At 53.1% G+C, this 16729-nt stretch overlaps 8 protein-coding genes across 8 annotated transcripts; 3 read left to right on the top strand and 5 right to left on the bottom strand.

The window, feature by feature from the left end:
- Window positions 1–440: 440 nt before the first annotated feature.
- On the bottom strand, window positions 441–1602 carry AB675_5287 (uncharacterized protein; the record flags this gene model as incomplete). The annotated part of the gene is made up of 2 exons (XM_018145488.1): window positions 441–725; window positions 787–1602. The coding sequence occupies 2 exons, from the start codon at window positions 1600–1602 to the stop codon at window positions 441–443; spliced, it is 1101 nt and encodes a 366-aa protein (XP_018001842.1).
- Window positions 1603–1929: 327 nt separating this feature from the next.
- AB675_5286 (uncharacterized protein) lies at window positions 1930–2656 on the bottom strand (the record flags this gene model as incomplete). Its single annotated transcript, XM_018145487.1, has 3 exons — window positions 1930–1990; window positions 2047–2562; window positions 2613–2656. 3 exons carry the CDS (start codon window positions 2654–2656, stop codon window positions 1930–1932), a joined length of 621 nt encoding a protein of 206 aa, XP_018001899.1.
- Window positions 2657–4020: 1364 nt separating this feature from the next.
- Window positions 4021–5061, bottom strand: AB675_5285 (uncharacterized protein; the record flags this gene model as incomplete). The annotated part of the gene is made up of 2 exons (XM_018145486.1): window positions 4021–4559; window positions 4608–5061. 2 exons carry the CDS (start codon window positions 5059–5061, stop codon window positions 4021–4023), a joined length of 993 nt encoding a protein of 330 aa, XP_018002155.1.
- A 572-nt stretch (window positions 5062–5633) lies between these two features.
- AB675_5284 (Cutinase transcription factor 1 beta) lies at window positions 5634–8060 on the bottom strand (the record flags this gene model as incomplete). The annotated part of the gene is made up of 1 exon (XM_018145485.1): window positions 5634–8060. The coding sequence occupies one exon, from the start codon at window positions 8058–8060 to the stop codon at window positions 5634–5636; it is 2427 nt and encodes an 808-aa protein (XP_018001778.1).
- A 440-nt stretch (window positions 8061–8500) lies between these two features.
- Window positions 8501–10396, top strand: AB675_5283 (uncharacterized protein; the record flags this gene model as incomplete). Its single annotated transcript, XM_018145484.1, has 1 exon — window positions 8501–10396. The coding sequence occupies one exon, from the start codon at window positions 8501–8503 to the stop codon at window positions 10394–10396; it is 1896 nt and encodes a 631-aa protein (XP_018002110.1).
- A 411-nt stretch (window positions 10397–10807) lies between these two features.
- AB675_5282 (uncharacterized protein) lies at window positions 10808–11786 on the top strand (the record flags this gene model as incomplete). Its single annotated transcript, XM_018145483.1, has 2 exons — window positions 10808–10946; window positions 11005–11786. 2 exons carry the CDS (start codon window positions 10808–10810, stop codon window positions 11784–11786), a joined length of 921 nt encoding a protein of 306 aa, XP_018001848.1.
- Window positions 11787–12542: 756 nt separating this feature from the next.
- Window positions 12543–14396, top strand: AB675_5281 (putative MFS-type transporter; the record flags this gene model as incomplete). The annotated part of the gene is made up of 3 exons (XM_018145482.1): window positions 12543–12654; window positions 12700–13392; window positions 13438–14396. 3 exons carry the CDS (start codon window positions 12543–12545, stop codon window positions 14394–14396), a joined length of 1764 nt encoding a protein of 587 aa, XP_018002007.1.
- A 434-nt stretch (window positions 14397–14830) lies between these two features.
- Window positions 14831–16498, bottom strand: AB675_5280 (High-affinity nicotinic acid transporter; the record flags this gene model as incomplete). Its single annotated transcript, XM_018145481.1, has 4 exons — window positions 14831–15485; window positions 15535–15708; window positions 15760–15962; window positions 16010–16498. The coding sequence occupies 4 exons, from the start codon at window positions 16496–16498 to the stop codon at window positions 14831–14833; spliced, it is 1521 nt and encodes a 506-aa protein (XP_018002109.1).
- Between the last annotated feature and the right edge of the window lie 231 nt (window positions 16499–16729).

The following is a 16729-nucleotide window of genomic DNA, read 5'->3' as shown; positions in this document are numbered from 1 at the left end:
TCGTGAAAGGTGTTGTCGATTGTTGTTCTTGAATGGTGTTTTCGAATGGTGTTCTTGAATGGTGCTCTTGAATGGTGTTCTTGAATGGTGTTCTTGAATGGTGTTCTTGAATGGTGTTCTTGAATGGTGTTCTTGAATGGTGTTCTTGAATGGTGTTCTTGAATGGTGTTCTTGAATGGTGTTCTTGAATGGTGTTCTTGAATAGTGTTCTTGAATGATATTCCTAAAGGGTATTCTTGAATAGTGTTCTTGAACGGTCTTCTTGAATAGTCCTCTTGAATGGTCTACTTAAATGCTCTTCTTAGATGGACTTCTTAAATGGTCTTCTTGAATCCGCCTGCTAGTCGGGCCAGACAAGTAATGCTAACTAATCTCACTTCAGCTGCTTCTATCCGTCAAGACTCGCAAGGTAGTGTCCTTCATCACAACACTGGCCTAGCTCATTCCGCAAAGCACTCCTCACACCGCTTCTCCTCGTCGCCAACTTTCATCAGCATCAAATGCCCATATTGTGCGTTGCTGCACGGCTTAGAGACCAGATTATGGTCATACTGATAACCGTATGACAAGGTCGAATTGTCGTTGAGGAAAGTAGTTGGCATTTCCTTGCCGGAGCTCATCGCTTCCATACAACTGGTCGTTTGGTCTGCTGCGCCGTAATGGCCCAAAGACTCGAGTTGCTGGCCTTGTCTCAAGACATTGAACCGAATTGCCTCCAGCGCGACCTTGTTGGCGATCAATCTCTCGCAATCAAAGCCCTTCAGATTCGTGATGAACGCCGCCTACATGCGACGCATCTCGAAGGCGGTCTCTAACAGCTGGGGTGCCGAGTGCCGTTGCAGCTTCTTTCTCCAGGAGAGTCACATTGTTGCAACACTTGGTGATGATCATGTCGGTTAGAGTGGCCGCAAGCTCGACGCAAACGTCGTCTTCGCGGCTCAGGATGACGTCAACAAGCCGTATCAGGCACATCACACGACAGAGTCGCATGCCAAAAAGCATGGGCCGCACGGGCAGCTCCATTCCATGTACCAGCGTGCGTGGCAAAGCTTCTGGCAACTCCAGCTTCTCCAGTAGGGCCGCAGTATCGAAACTGGTAGACACTGTACTCTGATATTTCCATTCCTGGAGGAGCGCCTTTTCACACTTCGCGAATTTGCCAACGACTTCTTCTTCGCAGAAGCCAGAGACGTGAGCTGGAGAGATTACGGTGAAAGGTGCATCCAGATACTGGAATATGGGATCCATTCCACTGTGAACCTTTTTGACGGTCTTCGTTATCTTTTCTTTCATGGCATCGAGTATCATGAATTTGTTGAAGAAAAAATCTGCTGTTCGACCAGTTGCTGTGATTTTGCGCCCGAAGCGATTGAACAAACTTTGTCCACACGTTGCATCAGCGCCGCAATGGGTTGTCGGGCATACAACTTTCCGAGGCGTGATTGTGTCCAGTTCCGCCTTATCGGACGGAAGGGTGACACTATTCGCAAGCTCCACCTCCCGGACATCGTGCGTGTGTCCGCACGGAAGCTTGACCCGCGCCGATGATGCCGCATCGTTCTCGCTGCGCTTTCCGGCACAAACCATGCAATCTTCTGCCATGACGCACTTGGCTCCACAGGTTGCAGGACAACGATGATTGCAGGCCATTATATTCTCGCAAGGCTGCATACACACCGGCACGCTGCATGGCTCGCCGCAAAGCTTCGTGCAGGTACCGACATGGTCGCAACAAGTAGAACAATGCTCCTTGCATGGCATACATGCTCTCCCCCAGATTCGCTTACACACACCGACGTGCTCGCAGATGTATCGACCACGGGGCGCTCTGCATAGAGGACACTCCTCGTCAATCTGAGGTCCAAGAGCGTCTGGACGAGAGGCAGGTGGGCTTGCATATCGGTCTCGAGACATTGCAAGCGCTCTAGTTCATGTGGCCAGCTTTCGTGGACCGCGTTTGGCATCTCGAGAATAGATATACGGGCACGCTCTGCATCCATCAGCCGCAGAATGCATCTGACATCTTGTGGCGTAGAATCAACGAACGTCATGGCCTTCCGGACGAAGCCTTCCTGCATTTGTCGCATGGCGCTGTCGATTTGCATGAACACGACAAGTGTTTCGACGACTTTGGGATCCTTGACCTTCGGTATGGTCACGATCAGCGCAGCGACCGAGTCGTTTCGAAGACGTGAAGTTCCCTCGATGAGCGTATCCGTTGATGTTGGAACCGATAATGCCACCTTGAAGACATGTTTGTCGATGTCGTAATAGCAGCTTAGCTTCTCGATCTTGACGTTGCGATAGTGGTAGTAGTCATAATTGCCAAACTTTTGTTTAGCTGGATGTGAGTTAAAAGGTGAGGTTTGGTGGGATTTTAGATCGTCTTGCATCACCTTGAGGCCGCATACTCGCCAGCCAGTGACGGAGTCGGCTCGCGCCATTCGGAAAGCTTCATCGATGATTGTGCCAACACCGCGACCAGCGGCTCCAGGAGTTGAGCGACCAGGGATGTAGTCGCACCGCCGACTGAGTACTTCTTCGCCTGTTGTCGGCCATCTTCTGATGTTCCGAATGTCAGCGTGGTCGTTCTCGTGTCTCGGGAAGGTAACACCATCTCCGCGAAGACTGTGTCGGTGTGGATCGTCACTGGCATCGTCTGCCAGAAAGTCGACTACTTCGGTAATGGCATCAACCGCGCTCTGCCCTACCGGAGATGCAGGCTGATGCCCAGGCACCGCACACCGATGATACCGTGCATGCGAATAATCGCAGCCAAGCCCGTGGTCGCAGCTTCAGAATTGATGGCGGTCGCAGATAAACATTCCGGATGTGTTCTTCTTGTGGTCGAGCGTTTCTCAGCGCCCGTCCTCGTCTCCGGCAGTGTAGACCCGCGATGACTTCCCCTTGTAGAGGACTGGTTTCTGGTCGGCGTACTTGGGCGTCTTGGTCGTCGCCTCCAACGGACGTGCAGCGACAAGCACTGCGTCCATGTGCACTATTGAGTGTATTGTCAATCTTCGGCCAGATGTGGACGCCGCGGACAGCCGTGCAGTAGTGAATGTAGTCGCTTTCGTCTTGACTTTTGTGAGAATCAGTGACTAGGTGACGAAGCTCCAAGTGAATAGTCTCTGACCTCGATCTCAAATAGCGTCGAAGTCGGAGCAGAGCCATTCGGCGCTTGCTGTGGGAATCATGCTGCTCTGCTCGGGCTCCGGCATTCTCGACGCCAAAGTGGGAACCTCAGCAGCGACCGACCGAAGTAAAACGTCATCGCCAGGGCAAGGGCGACACTCTGCTATGATTATGCCGCGGAGTCTTTGCGTCGGCACACAGGCGAGGCAAGCGAGACTCAAGTGAGAGACACTTGTCGCAGATTCTGTCGTCATATAGGTTGGGCCCGAAGGACTCATAGCCCAACATTCACTGCAAAATATCCATGCTCTGCGTGCGAGGACTGTCGTCTTCATCTCGATTGCTTAGGCATGCCACCGTACTCATCGTCGTGCGCGCGAGCGGATCCATGTAGAGAATCACATAGCATCCCCTCAAGCGTATTGTTCATTGTTTTGGTGTTGGAAGTTGTGGCTAGGTGCGTTCGAAAAGTGACGATTTTGCCAAGACATTTGCCTGAACGCCTAGCGCCGGAACGCCAGGCAACTAGGTAGTTCCGGCACCAGGCAACTCGCAACTTCGCCACCTACATTTTTTGTTCGAACAACATTAAACAACACGCGAACTGATCCTCTTTGACGTCGTCCCCGCTGCATTAACAGCCTTTCGGAGTCGAGTTCGCGTATGGTGAAGCGAGCCGAGCGGCTGGCTGCTTCGTTTGCTTGGTCATTGCAGTCCATGGATATTAATGCATTCACTCGATGGCAAGGGCATGTCACATCAAGAACAATTGCGATGATGCGAATCAAAGACTCGTCATTGCAGACTATTCGGGTTAAGTCTGGTGCGAAACATCGTGTGCCTCATGGGCCTGCACCTATATACATCTTCCATCTACTCCCATTCTTACCAGAAAGCCATCACTCTTGCTTCGACACTCATCCGCGGCTCTTCCCCTTCCGTACCGTGCACATATGGCGAGCAGTGCGCGCATCCAGCGCTGATGCCGTCTCGTCTTTCTGTCTCAGTGTCCGCGAACTTCAGTATGAGGACATCATCTGGTTGCTGATTCGGCTTGCAGTACCATCTTTGTCCCGAGGTTTTGGCGTTTGGCGTCTGCGTCAATTGCTCGAGCATGTACTCTCCCGAATCCAGCACATTACTCGTGGCCCGGTACTCGACAGGCTGCAGAGTCTCAGGATCAGTGGTGCGCCAGTCCGCCACAGCCAAGGGGTCACGCTTGACCGGCTTGATGGGACGCCAGACAGAATAAGCGGCATATCGAGGCCCATCGGTGCGACCCTCGTCTTCCGCATCAAGAGCCTCTTTCGCGGCGGCCTTCATGTCAGAGCGACAGTAACGAGCTGTGCGCTTCATGCCACGGAGAGTGTAGTCGCAGTGTGCAAAGCGTGCTGGTTCAAGTCCGGCATCCTTGCGTCCGTTTACTGTTCTCTGTTAGCGCATATCTCGAAAATCGGGCCTGTGCGGCTCACCCCATACTTTGTCCTGGCCGGCTAGCTTCTTGACAGCATCGTCATGTTGATCACCTTTCTTTCGGTAGAATGTCGGATCGTTGTTCTTCTCGCTCAGCCGCTTTCGAATACCCAAGTGGTTGACAATGACTTTCTTGGCGCCAGTGACTTGTTTGACGAGCTCCTCGACTTCTGGAACATACTTCTCCTCAACGTTATGGCCGGCAAGCCAGTCATCTTCGCCTAAGCATGACTGATGCTTGACGTAGGTGAAGCCCTGAATGTCGAGTCCCTCGGGCCCTTGAATGATCTCAGGAGCCTGGACGGGATCAAAGAGATCGACGTCGACATCTTCACCGGATTTATGTGCCGGGCCAGAAAACAACCCACGATCTTCTGGTCGTACCGAAGTATCAGGTAGATTGTATCGCACGGTGCCCTTCACCGATGGCGCGTTACTCAGGATTCCGGGCATGTTGTTGATGTGTGTGTTGCCACAATCGATTTCGATACTTTCTCGTTATACAACTTGCAGAGGCTGTGGCCAAGTCTTAGTGTTGCGCCTTTGGTGCCCGTGATGTAGCTGATGGGTGAATATTCTGAAGACTTATAGTCTTTAGTAGTGGGCAATATCTGGACTTGGAGTGCCTGATTCTGCCCATCAGCAGGAGATTGGCCGGCTTCACGCAGCCGAATCCGTAGTGATCGGCCACAAGATGGAGACAAAGGCAATCGGCCTGTACAAGAGGAGGCTTTTGGCCGTCCCACTCCTCGGCTATATCTAGTAGCCGCGGCAACTCCATTTCTGCTGCATTGGCTATCGTCTAACGGCAACGTGGGTTGCTGATGTAGGAGAAGAGCCTCGCACGTAAAGAAGCTCGTCACACGCTGGCCCGAAACCCTCCTGACGCATTGATTGTCGCTTGCCGTGGATTGGGGACTGCAGGCTCAATTGCTGGGTACGATCTTTGGCTGCGAACCATGCGGGAGTTTCTGTGGCCGTAAGAAGGAGCACGTTGTGCCTAGCACGTAGGTCATTTGATTGATCTAGAATGTATTCGAGTAAAAATCATAACCAAACGTCATTGCATCAAGGTCCATTCCTTCGTCGCCCTCAACGTTCCAGTCCCAGAACGGACCAGGGAGTGCAATATTTGATGTACCAGCAGAGTACATCTCTGCGCCCTGGTCGCCATAGGGTTCCGGCATCAGTATGGATCCCGCAGTAAAAGGGGTGTTCGAATCCCTAACGGCAGATCCCTGGCCTGGCGCAGCGAGCAAATCAGACACAAGTGGAAGAGGAGCCGCGTTTGGTAGCAGAGTCGTCGAAGGCATGAGATTCTGCAAAATAGATTGGGCATTTCGCTCGTTCATCTCCTGATCTCGTCGCTGCGTATGACTCCCGGAAGAGTCTCGGCCAAGGATGGCGGAGTCTTCCACGCCCCTGCTGCGCTCAGGCCTCGTTCGTGGCTTCGGCACGACTCTGCGAGCGTGAACTGGGTCCGCAGATGATATCGAGGCACCTTGCATTGGAATGATCAGGCCGGCTCGACGCGTGACGGCTGTAATGAAAGAGACCGCGGCATCTGCCGAAGCCCAGCCGAGACGCAAGCTCTGGAGCACCTGGAGCGTCTGCGACAGCCTGAATGCACTTGCATCACGCATGTCTTCGTCATCCGCGTCGATATCGAGTACATGCGACAGACTTGTCGCTACAAGGGCGGTCACTCCGAAAGGGCCGAGAAAACGGACTTGATCGAGGCTTAACATTGACCGCAGAGACTTCGTGAGATCTCGAGCAGTTTCCCTGACTTTTGCCTGTGAAGCGGACTGCGTCCTCCGAACATCTGAAGATGGCGAAGGAGATCTGAGTGCTTGTGCACGGTGCAGCACATTCATCGCGGTCGAGTAGACTAGGTGTATGATCGTCCAGTGCACTGTACAGCAGCTGCTTGGATCCTCGAAAGCCGGAGCCGACGCGTTTCTCTTGACATCGTGTTCCAAGCTTTCATACCAAGTCGTGAGCTCCGCGTCGCATTGACTAAGCTCTGTTTCGTTGTCAGGAGAGCTTCTTGGCAGAACCATCATTGTGAGCGGCAGCTCTGCCTCCGTGCTCAGAACCGTGTACTGAGACGAGACAATGTGCCCAATGACTACACACAGCTTGACGAGTTGTATGCACATATGTGAGAGTGCTTGGACTTCTTCAGTGCTTTGCGAAATTGGATGGCTTGAATATACCCTGGCATACTCTTCAAGATCGAAGTCCTCTAGCGTTAGGAGAGACACATCGTATTCGTCATCTCGGATGCGCATCGGGCGCCGGGTTCCCAAAGCAATGAGCCGATCTCTCGTGTACAGACTCCACCATAGCCTCCGACGAAAGTGTCGCGCTTTCGCAGGAAACCGTTGCGCAGGCTCGCGATGCAGCCCCATGTTTCGTGCAACATCATACGCTTCGCCAGTCCAGTGCCAGGTGTGTTTGCGATCGTCCCATTTTCCATACCAATTACTCATCAATATCAATGACTGCAGGATCGCTGCGTTGTCGGCCTCGATATCGAACTCGTATAAAAGCCTCACACGGTTGTAGAAGGCCTCACGCGCATCCTTGACAGAGCTGAAGCCAAGATCTCTGATAGTAGTCGGCTCCAGAGCATGAAGTCCAGCAAACATAACCGCCTGAAACAGCAACAGGCTGATTTGACACTCATCATTCGACTCGAACACCGCGCCGCTGAAGGCGGAGATGTCCAGCATCGGCATGAATGGATGTACGGCATACAAGTAGCCCTGGAAGATCTCCCTGCGATGCGCAGGCGACGGCGTCTTCAGAGCACCCTTTGCCTCGAGATAATTCAGATCTTCTGCTGCCAGTCGTTTGGGAACTTTGAGGAAGGTAGGCAGAAGGTACTGGAGTAAGTGCGGGTGTTCTTCCAAGCGCTGGCTTCGCAGGACCGCCGCTGTATCTTCGCCGGGACTCGACTGGATGCTGTCGTTGTGAGACTCGGTGTGGTCCGTATCATTACTCTTGTCAGCGTGGTTCCATACCTTGTCTGCGTCGCCCTCGAATGTCACCGACACGGGTACATGTCCAGACACGCTTGGACTGGGATTCGTCGCCACGATGGGCGTCGCCGTTGCCGCATCAGTGGCGATGCCAGCACCAGAACCTACCGGACTTTTCGACGCGTTCGGCAGCGATGAGGGTGGAGGCCGTTTATGCTTCTCCGTGCCACCTCTCCTTGAGGCGACGACAATGCACTCGACATCATCAAGTCTGCAATTAGTGCATTTGCCCTCGTTCTTTGTAATATCGCATCTGATCTTTCTTCCTCTGCAAGCTGTACATGCTCGCGCTGCACGTCGCTTGACGGCTTGGTTATGGCCTGGGCGAATATCGAAAGCCTTCCGTTTCGCCGTGGTATTGGACGAGTCAACTGTGATTGTGTGCTCGACACTTCTGGTAGGCATTGCATTCTGAGAAGAAGCCGCGGCTATGAAACAGAAGTTGCCGCGGAAGACGTGCCAATATATGTGAGTCGGGAGCTGTCGCGTGAAGCACGCGAGCGTGGCGTAATGGTAAGCTAAGAGTTGGAGAAGTATGCGGGGTAGGGGAAAGCTTATAGCCCTGGAAGCGAGAACCAGATCTTGGTTGCCCTCCTTCCACTTGCCCAACTGTCGGATTTGGCAGATCCTTCGATTCCCGCGGCCAAAGTTGAGGCAATAGCCGAGGACAGAGTACTGGTATGGCGTCCTGGTCTCTGCGATACGCCTTGTCGGGGCTTCGGTCCCCGCAAGGCTATGCAACGGACGGAACGTAGTTCTTGAGAAGCAGGGTCAAGATCAACACTACTTTTGTTGCTGTCACACAAGTCGACGCTGTAATCACAACGAGGCAACTGCGATTAATCATGGGGTCGGTACAGCGACAACCAAATGGCAGCGCACGGGGCACTCGCCCTGTCCGTATCGCCAACTGCTCTGGAGGTCAAATGGAACCCGGCTGGCAGATGCGGAAGCAAGCTACCGGCGGCCCCGTCGACTTCATCACCGGAGACTGGCTTGCTGAGAACAACATGGCACAGGAGGCTGCTGCAATGGATGCTGGCACCGGACAAGGCTTTAAGAAGAATTCTTGGGAGGGCCTGCAGCTCAGCATGGATGTTATCGCACAGAAAGGCATCAAAGTGATCATCAACGGCGGCGGTCTCGGTCCGCAGAATCTTGCACGCAAATGTCAGGAGCTCATTACTGCCAACGACTACGAGTTGAACGTCGCATATGTATCCGGCGACAACATTACGGGTCGTGTACGGTCTTCGTTGAGGAAGACTGGGAAGCTTCCCGACAGTTTCCAGGATGGCAGCGGCAAGAACCATCGAGACGCGAAGTTCACTGCCGACGAAGTCTTGGCCAGCACTGCTTATCTCGGTGCCAGAGCCATTGTCGAAGCCTTGAAGAACGGTGCAGACATCATCATTTGCGGCCGAGTTGCTGACGCGGCTCCAATCATTGGCGCTGCGTGGTGGTGGTTTGGCTGGAAGGATACAGACTACGACCGGCTTGCAGGAGCTTTCCTTGCTGGACACATTATCGAATGTTCGGCGTACGCTTCGGGGTCGAACTTCTCCGGTTTCAACCGGTTTCCTTTGGAGACGTTTGTCGATTCTGGCTTTCCTATCGCCGAAGTCAACGAAGATGGCTCATGTGTCATTACCAAGCATCCAGGTACAGGCGGCATGGTCACCGAGGAGACCATCAAATGCCAACTGCTGTACGAGATCCAAGGCAACGTGTATCTCAATAGCGATGTGACCGCCATACTGGACCATGTGCAGATCAAGCAAGAAGGGAAGGATCGTGTCCGGTTCTCCGGCATTAAAGGTCGTCCGCCGCCACCAACGACTAAGCTGGCAGTCTTCTTCAAGGGCGGCTACGAGTCGCAGAATCTAGCCAACTTCGCTGGCTACTCCACGCGCCGGAAGCACAAGCTGTACGAGACACAGATCAGGAAGCGTCTGGCAGAGCAGGGATTGACGAAACAATTCGACATTCTGGAGTTCCAGATGATTGGAGATCCAAGACCAGACCCGAGGAGAATGTTTGAGAGCACGACATACAGTCGAATCTTCGCACAAGCTAAGAAGCCGGAGCCATTGTCGGCATTGAAGCTGATACTGGCTGACGATACTCAACAGAAGCCTTCGGGCTTGCACTGGGCTCAAGATATGAGGACAGCGGATCCAAAGACGTTCTACGTCTACTATCCATGCATAATGCCACAGGACGAAATCATCGAAGCTGCTCATTTGCTCGACCGCAACGGCCATACCAAGCAAACAATCTACGTCAGCCGCCCCCCGAAGTACGAGCCGTTCGGAGAGCGTGAGTCTTATGATTCTCCCAATCCGAAAGCGATGGAGTCCTTTGGAGAAACCGTTCGCATGCCGCTCGGGAATATCGTGATCGGAAGATCTGGTGACAAAGGCCCCAACGTCAACATGGGGCTTTTCACCGATCGACCGGAGATCTGGGAATGGTTTAGGAGCTTCCTGACTTTGGACAGAATGAAGAGTCTGGTTGGAAAGGATTGGAAGGACGAGTATCGCATTGAGCGAGTCGAGTTCCCAACCATCTACGCCATTCACTTCGTCATCTACGGGATTCTTGGCCGGGGCGTGAGCAGTTCGACGTTGCTAGACAACAGGGGCAAGGGCTTCACCGATTATATTCGTGCTAAGCATGTTGATGTACCCAAGCAGTTTTTGCAGTGGTGCTGGGAGGAGGATGATTTCGAAGACGAATGATAGGTTCCTGCACGTTGCATCTGGCGATAGTGGCCTATCGAGAATGTTTAGTGTTCATCATTTCCCACGATGTTGCCTCCGAGGCCTTGGCGTCCGACTGCTTCCTTACGCCGCTTGCTTCACTCAATGTGCGATGCTTTCCAAACGCCACAACAAGGCCTCCTCGGTTATGGTCAAATGCTCTCCGAAAGGCATAGCCGCGGTTTTCCTACTCAGGGCTCGCCAAGATGGCATCTTCTCCACGAACCACGTGCAGCACGCGGGCTTTCTCCGCATCGATCCTATTCGGGCACATTACTTCTGGATGTACCGCCACTCTACTTCAGTACCGGTACCTGTCCTTGTGCCGACCACCGATAAATACATTCTCATCTGAGACTTCGCAGCACCATCCAAAGTCCAACATTCACAATGTCCTCCTTTGCCGACCTTCCCAAGTTCGATGAGCTGAAGAATCCTCAAAGATACTGGCCGGCCAAACCCGGCAGCAGAGATGAGGGCCTTGGCATGCTTCGCTATCTAACACCAGCCACGTTGCGCAAGCAGCCAAGTCAGAGATCCAGACGGGCGAACGCGTGTGCTTGAATTGGGAGATGACACGCCTCGAGACGCAGGATTCAACCGCTTTCCGTGTGAGCATGAGATTGTCCCAATACCGAACTATGAGGGTATTGCTTGGGATGACATCTGGCGCTTCAACCCGCAAGCCTCCTCGCAATGGGATGGGTTCCGACACTACAGCACTGATATGGGCGATGGGACTCGAAGGTGGTATGGCGGCACCACTTCCGACGAAATCAGCAAGATGGAGAGTGACCGCATTGGCGTCGGCCATTGGGCTCAGGAGGGCATCGCTGCCCGCGGTGTGCTGATCGACTACGTGTCGTACGCCGAAAAGAATGGGCTTGAGCACAATGGCATGGTTGGTCATGCCGTCACCTTAGAAAACGTGATGGATATTGCGAAGGAGTGCAACATCGAGTTCAAACATGGCGACATCTTCTTTCTACGTGTCGGCTTCACGAAGACATGGGAGTCGTTGAATCTGGACGAGAAGAAAGCCTATCGGGCCGAGACGCAGAAGCATAAGCACAGGCATAGTGGGCTAATACAGAGCGAGGCGGTAGCACGGTTCATGTGGGACAACCATATTGTGGCTGTTGCCGGCGATGGCGTTAGCTTCGAGGTCAGACCGAACCGCAACAACGAGTGGTCGATGCACAACTACTGTCTGGCTGGCTGGGGTGTTCCCATTGGGGAGATGTTTGATCTTGAACGATTGGCAGAGCTGTGCAAGAAGTTGAACCGGTGGAGCTTCTTCGTTACGTCGAGCCCTTTGAATCACCCGCGAGCAGTGGCATCACCGCCGAATATCATGGCCCTGTTCTGAGACAGCCGCCGAAGCAAGGAGGAAATGTAGCACGTTAGCGTTGACTGTGTGCGCTGAAGCTTCGGATTGCTAAGGCCGCAGCGCGAATGACAGAGCCGCAAGCACAGAAACAATCCTCGTCCTCTACGTTCTGTGCTTACGCTTAGCCCCTGCGTGTGAGGCGTTCCAGGCTCGAATGCCTCATCTCAATCATGCGTGCGGACTTCTCGGTTGCCGAGGTTATGCTGCTATTGCAAGCGTGTATCGAGAAACGTCTGGAGAGAAGCTTTCTAACAGAGCCCAGAAATACAACTTACCAACCTTGGTATGGAGTCCACCACCCTAAGACCAATCCGTTTGTCAAGCAGAGCCGCGGGAAACCAGAAAGACATCCGTATGAAGAGCTTCCGGCATTACCCCGCCGTTCGATACATGGTGTTAATGCAAGGATTATATTTGACGTGCGGGGATAAGCTTCCCTTCCCCAAAGAAAAGGTTCGCTCGGATTGGACCTTTTTCATCCTTCCCATACGAGCCTGCACTTGCTCCCACAGAAGACCCCATTCATGGATCCGGGCCCCAGAATATCTGAACACCGCGGCTATCCAGATGGCGACGCCTTTCGATACCACCGCCGACCTGTGCTATGGCATATAGGGGTAGCTTCTGTACCACACACTCCTGAGCGCAATGGAATTTGCGTTCAATCTGCCTTCGACCCGACCTTGGTCCGTGCATAGCGATCAGTCGTCGAGCAAGAATCCTCAGCACTTCAAGATGTCGACCGAGGAGAAGATCAGCCAGGATCATAGGCTCAGCGACGCCGGTTCCGACAATCATGAGCTCAAGCACGTCGAAACGACCGATGACCTGGCGCCAGAGATTATCGGTACGTTATATGCCTCGCAGCAGAGGCCATGCTAATGTGAATCAGGCGGTCAGCTCGCGAATCTCCCGCCCGGATACTACACGAGCATCAGCTTCATTGGCACAATCGCCGCCTTCAGTCTTGCCAACATGTCCAACTACGCTGGCTACGTGATGACCTTCAACCTGCTCGGCATCATCAATCAAGACCTTGGGCCAGATCCAAACTACGTCTGGATTGCAACAGGCTATGTGTTGGCTGCGACCACAGGCGCTCTGGTCTGGGGCTCCTTGAGCGACATATTTGGCCGGAGATACTTCTTCATCGGTGGCAATGCATTTGCGCTATTGGGAAGCATTCTCGGGGCAGTGGCACAGAACATCGTTACTTTGATCTTTGCGCAGGTGTTCATTGGCCTGGCGTTGGCATCGCAACTGAGCTTCTCAATCTGTGTGGCCGAGTTGATCCCGAACAAGTGGCGTGGCTACAACAATGCGTTGCTCTTCTTCATGGCCGTTCCCTTTTCGACGTTTGGACCAATCATTGCTCGGCACTTCCTTTCTCTCAACCACACTTGGCGGTGGTCTTACTACATCAACTTGATCTTGACTGGTCTGGCGATCATCTTGGCGACGGCCTTCTATCATCCTCCTGTTTTCGAGCAGCTCCATACCAAGGCGTCCAAGCGCAGAGTGCTGATTGAGTTGGATTACATCGGTATCGTGCTTTTCATCGCCGGAATGGTCCTGTTCCTCTTAGGTAAGCTTGCCGCACATGTGCAAGGACGAATACTTATTGCTACAGGACTTAGCTATGGCGGGCAGATCTACCCGTGGGACAGCGCCCATACGCTTGCGACGTTGATCGTCGGTATACTGATGCTCCTGGGCTTCTTCGTCTGGGAGCTATACGGAGCGAGACATCCGCTTCTGCCGGCGTACTTCTTGAAGAACCTGCCATTTGGCGGCATCATCATGGCTGCTGGTTCTGCATCGGCCGTCTTCTATCCTCTGAATGTCTTCTGGCCGCAGCAGATCTCGACGTTGTGGGCAACGGAACCACTGCGTATTGGCTGGCTCTCTTGCATCTTGGGAGGTGGAACACTGACTGGACAGATTTTCGGAGGTTTCCTGGTCAACCGTGGAAGAGCGAAGTGGCAGTTCGTCACTGCGACCGTGACTATGACGGCATTCATTGGCGGCATGGCATCAACGAATCGCAACACCTTGAAGACCGCGGAAGCGCTTTGTTTCTTAGGCGCTTTCTCTTTGGGCTATGTCGAGAACGTGGCCTGTACGCTGGTGCCCTTCACCCAGGCCGACAAGAATATTGGTGCATCGATTGGTACACTGATCTCTGGTCGTACGGCAATCGCTACGATCGCTCTCGCAATCTATAGCACGGTTCAAGCCAACAAGTTCACCGAATATATTGGGACAATCGTCGTGCCGGCTGCTGAGGAGGCAGGCATTGCTGCAGACCAGGTTCCCGCGCTTCTGCAGGGCTTTGAGACTGGCTCGTTCAAGGGCGTACAGGGTCTCACCCCGGCGATTCTGGATACGGTGACGATTGCGTACCAGACGGCGTTCTCAAAGGCTGTGAAGATCGTGTACCTGATCAGTATTGCCTTCGGCGTGCTGGCTATCGTTGGTGCGCTGCTCTCGCCCAATCCGGACGCCAAGTTCACGACGAAGGTAGCGCGGAGGATGCACGGAAAGGAGAACACGGAGGCAACAGTAGCGGATCTCCGAGAGGATGTTTGATGGGCCTGTAGGCATGTAGAACATGAGAAGTCTGTTTGTCTGAAATGTCACGATAACATTAGTCCAGATCAGCGAAAGCTCCCTGCAGCCGCTTCACTTTCCCGGCTCAGAGCGATGGACATTTTGTGGCATTCCACAATCAATGCAGAGCGAGTTGTCAACAAGTTCATGTTGTGTCGTCGTCTTGCAGAAGGATCACTCTGATTGGCCGAACGCGAACGCAACGCGAAACACGATATTTCTTGGCGCGTCGGCATCCGATCGCCACAGCAGGACTATCGCCATGCCGCTTACTCTAGCCCTTGTTAATCATGAAAACCGAAATGCCGTCCAGTGAAGATTTGTTTGCCCAGGCACACGCCTCTCTACTATGTAGGCTTACTAAGTCGCAAACGAGCGTCGAAGGTCGACGACTATGCCCCTCGGCAAGCTTCCTACAATGTGTATCTGAATCTTTCCAAACCCTCGAGGGTCTTCTGGCCTTGGTCCGCCTTCTTGTTATCCCTCCAGAAACGGATCGCAAGAATCACCGAACTCAGTAGAATCAGCGCCCCACATACAATGCCCGTTGTGATGCCAGGAATATACGCTGGAGCATCTTGCGTTCTGAAAACGAAGCCAGCAATGACGCCACCAATGCCACCACTCGAAATCATCAAAGCGTTACTGAAAGCACGCTTCCACTGACCTCTTACGTTGTTGCCCTGCCATGTCAACAGTGCGGGAATCGTGCTGTTCGAACCAATACATGCCAGGAAGACGCCGAAGTACCTTGCGCCTGTGTTCTTGGCGAATGCTAGAAGGGAGAGGCCGATGATGGTGATTGTTCCACAGCACATGAGAATCGGGGAACGTCTGCGGTACTTGTCACCTGCCCACGCAAAGCCGTACATGAACGGTAGAGAGACAAGGTGTGGGGGCGCCGTAAGCGTTTGAGCAGCTGCCACTCCGAAACCCATACCGTCTCGAAGGATGATGGGTAGGAAATAGGCAATTGAGTAAGTGAGACAGCTGTTGCAGAGGAAGATGATCGTGAAAAACCAGGTATTGAGATCCAGGGCGTTGGCGAGGAATTCGCGAAGACGGAATCTTGGATGCGTGAGCCTTTACACATTGATGATGGTAAAAGAAAACTTACTTCTCTGCGTAGACATCTTCCCGGTCTGCCTGAAGACGAGCCACAATCCACTTCGATTCGGCGTCGTTCAAGAATTTCAAACCGAAAGTCCTGTGAGCGGTCTCAGGGAAGTTCACAATCGTCACGTATGCGATTAGAGCGATGAAAACGGTGACGATCCCTTGGAGAATGAAACTAGGACGCCGTCAGTTTAGGGGTCCACGGCCCCGGGAGGAGCGAACATACATCCAACGCCAGCCTGACAAGCCAGGACCATGCACTCCGGTTTTCACGTCGAGCCGTCCCAACCAAGCAGGACCTACTCCAGAGCCTTCCGCTTTCGAGAAAGCAAAGCCCAGAATGCCGGAGAATGCTTGAGATAAAATGCCAACCATGTAGAAGCCGGCATTTCGTTTCTGCAGCTCATATCTTGTATACCAGCAGCTCAACTATCCCTCGTCAGTCTGTCGTAGGTAGGACACGGATTCAGACATACTAAATATGCACAGCCTGGAAAGCAGCCAGCTTCAAACACTCCAAGTAAAAGTCTCAACGGGATCAACTGTGACCAGATCTTCACGAAACCCATTCCAAGGAGGGTGATGCCCCACAAAAGACAGACCGTAGGCAGGAACGCGCGTGCTCCGGCTTTCTTGAGTATTATGTTGGCGATCGGCATGGATAGAGCATATGTTGGCATGAAGACGACCGTAATGATGTTATATCGGTTCCCGATCAGGTTGAGATCGGTGCGCATTCCGGACAGAACAGCAATACCAAGATTCGTCCGATCCATCAGGCAGATGCAGAACAAGAGGCCGCATGTCAGCACCAGTCTTCTGTCAACATGACGTAGAATTCGCTTCTGCTCTTCTTTAGTGAAGCCATGGTCGACATCTTCCGGTACCTGCTCAATCTCCGGGGGTGTGACATCCTCAATTTCGTAGGCAGAGTCTTTCTCAGTGTGTTGGTTTTGGGCGGCCATTATAACGAGTGAGCGTAGCGGAAAGAGACAGGAGATTGCAACACTCTTCGGATGATGCTGAAGAATATATATTGCGACCATACTGTGGGGAAATGACCCACAGGAAGGAGAGAGTTTCCGCGGGGTGGCTTGGCAAGTACTTGGCAAGTCGCGAACAAGAGGGCGCGGGAACCATAAGCTCGGTTATCAATCCGGCTATCAATCATTGCCACCCGGAACATGATTGTCTTG

The sequence above is a fragment of the Cyphellophora attinorum genome (assembly GCF_001299255.1).
Source record: "Cyphellophora attinorum strain CBS 131958 chromosome Unknown Contig8, whole genome shotgun sequence".
Taxonomy (NCBI): domain Eukaryota; kingdom Fungi; phylum Ascomycota; class Eurotiomycetes; order Chaetothyriales; family Cyphellophoraceae; genus Cyphellophora; species Cyphellophora attinorum.
Note: the sequence above shows the minus strand (reverse complement) of the source record. Positions and strands in the feature narration are given on the sequence as shown.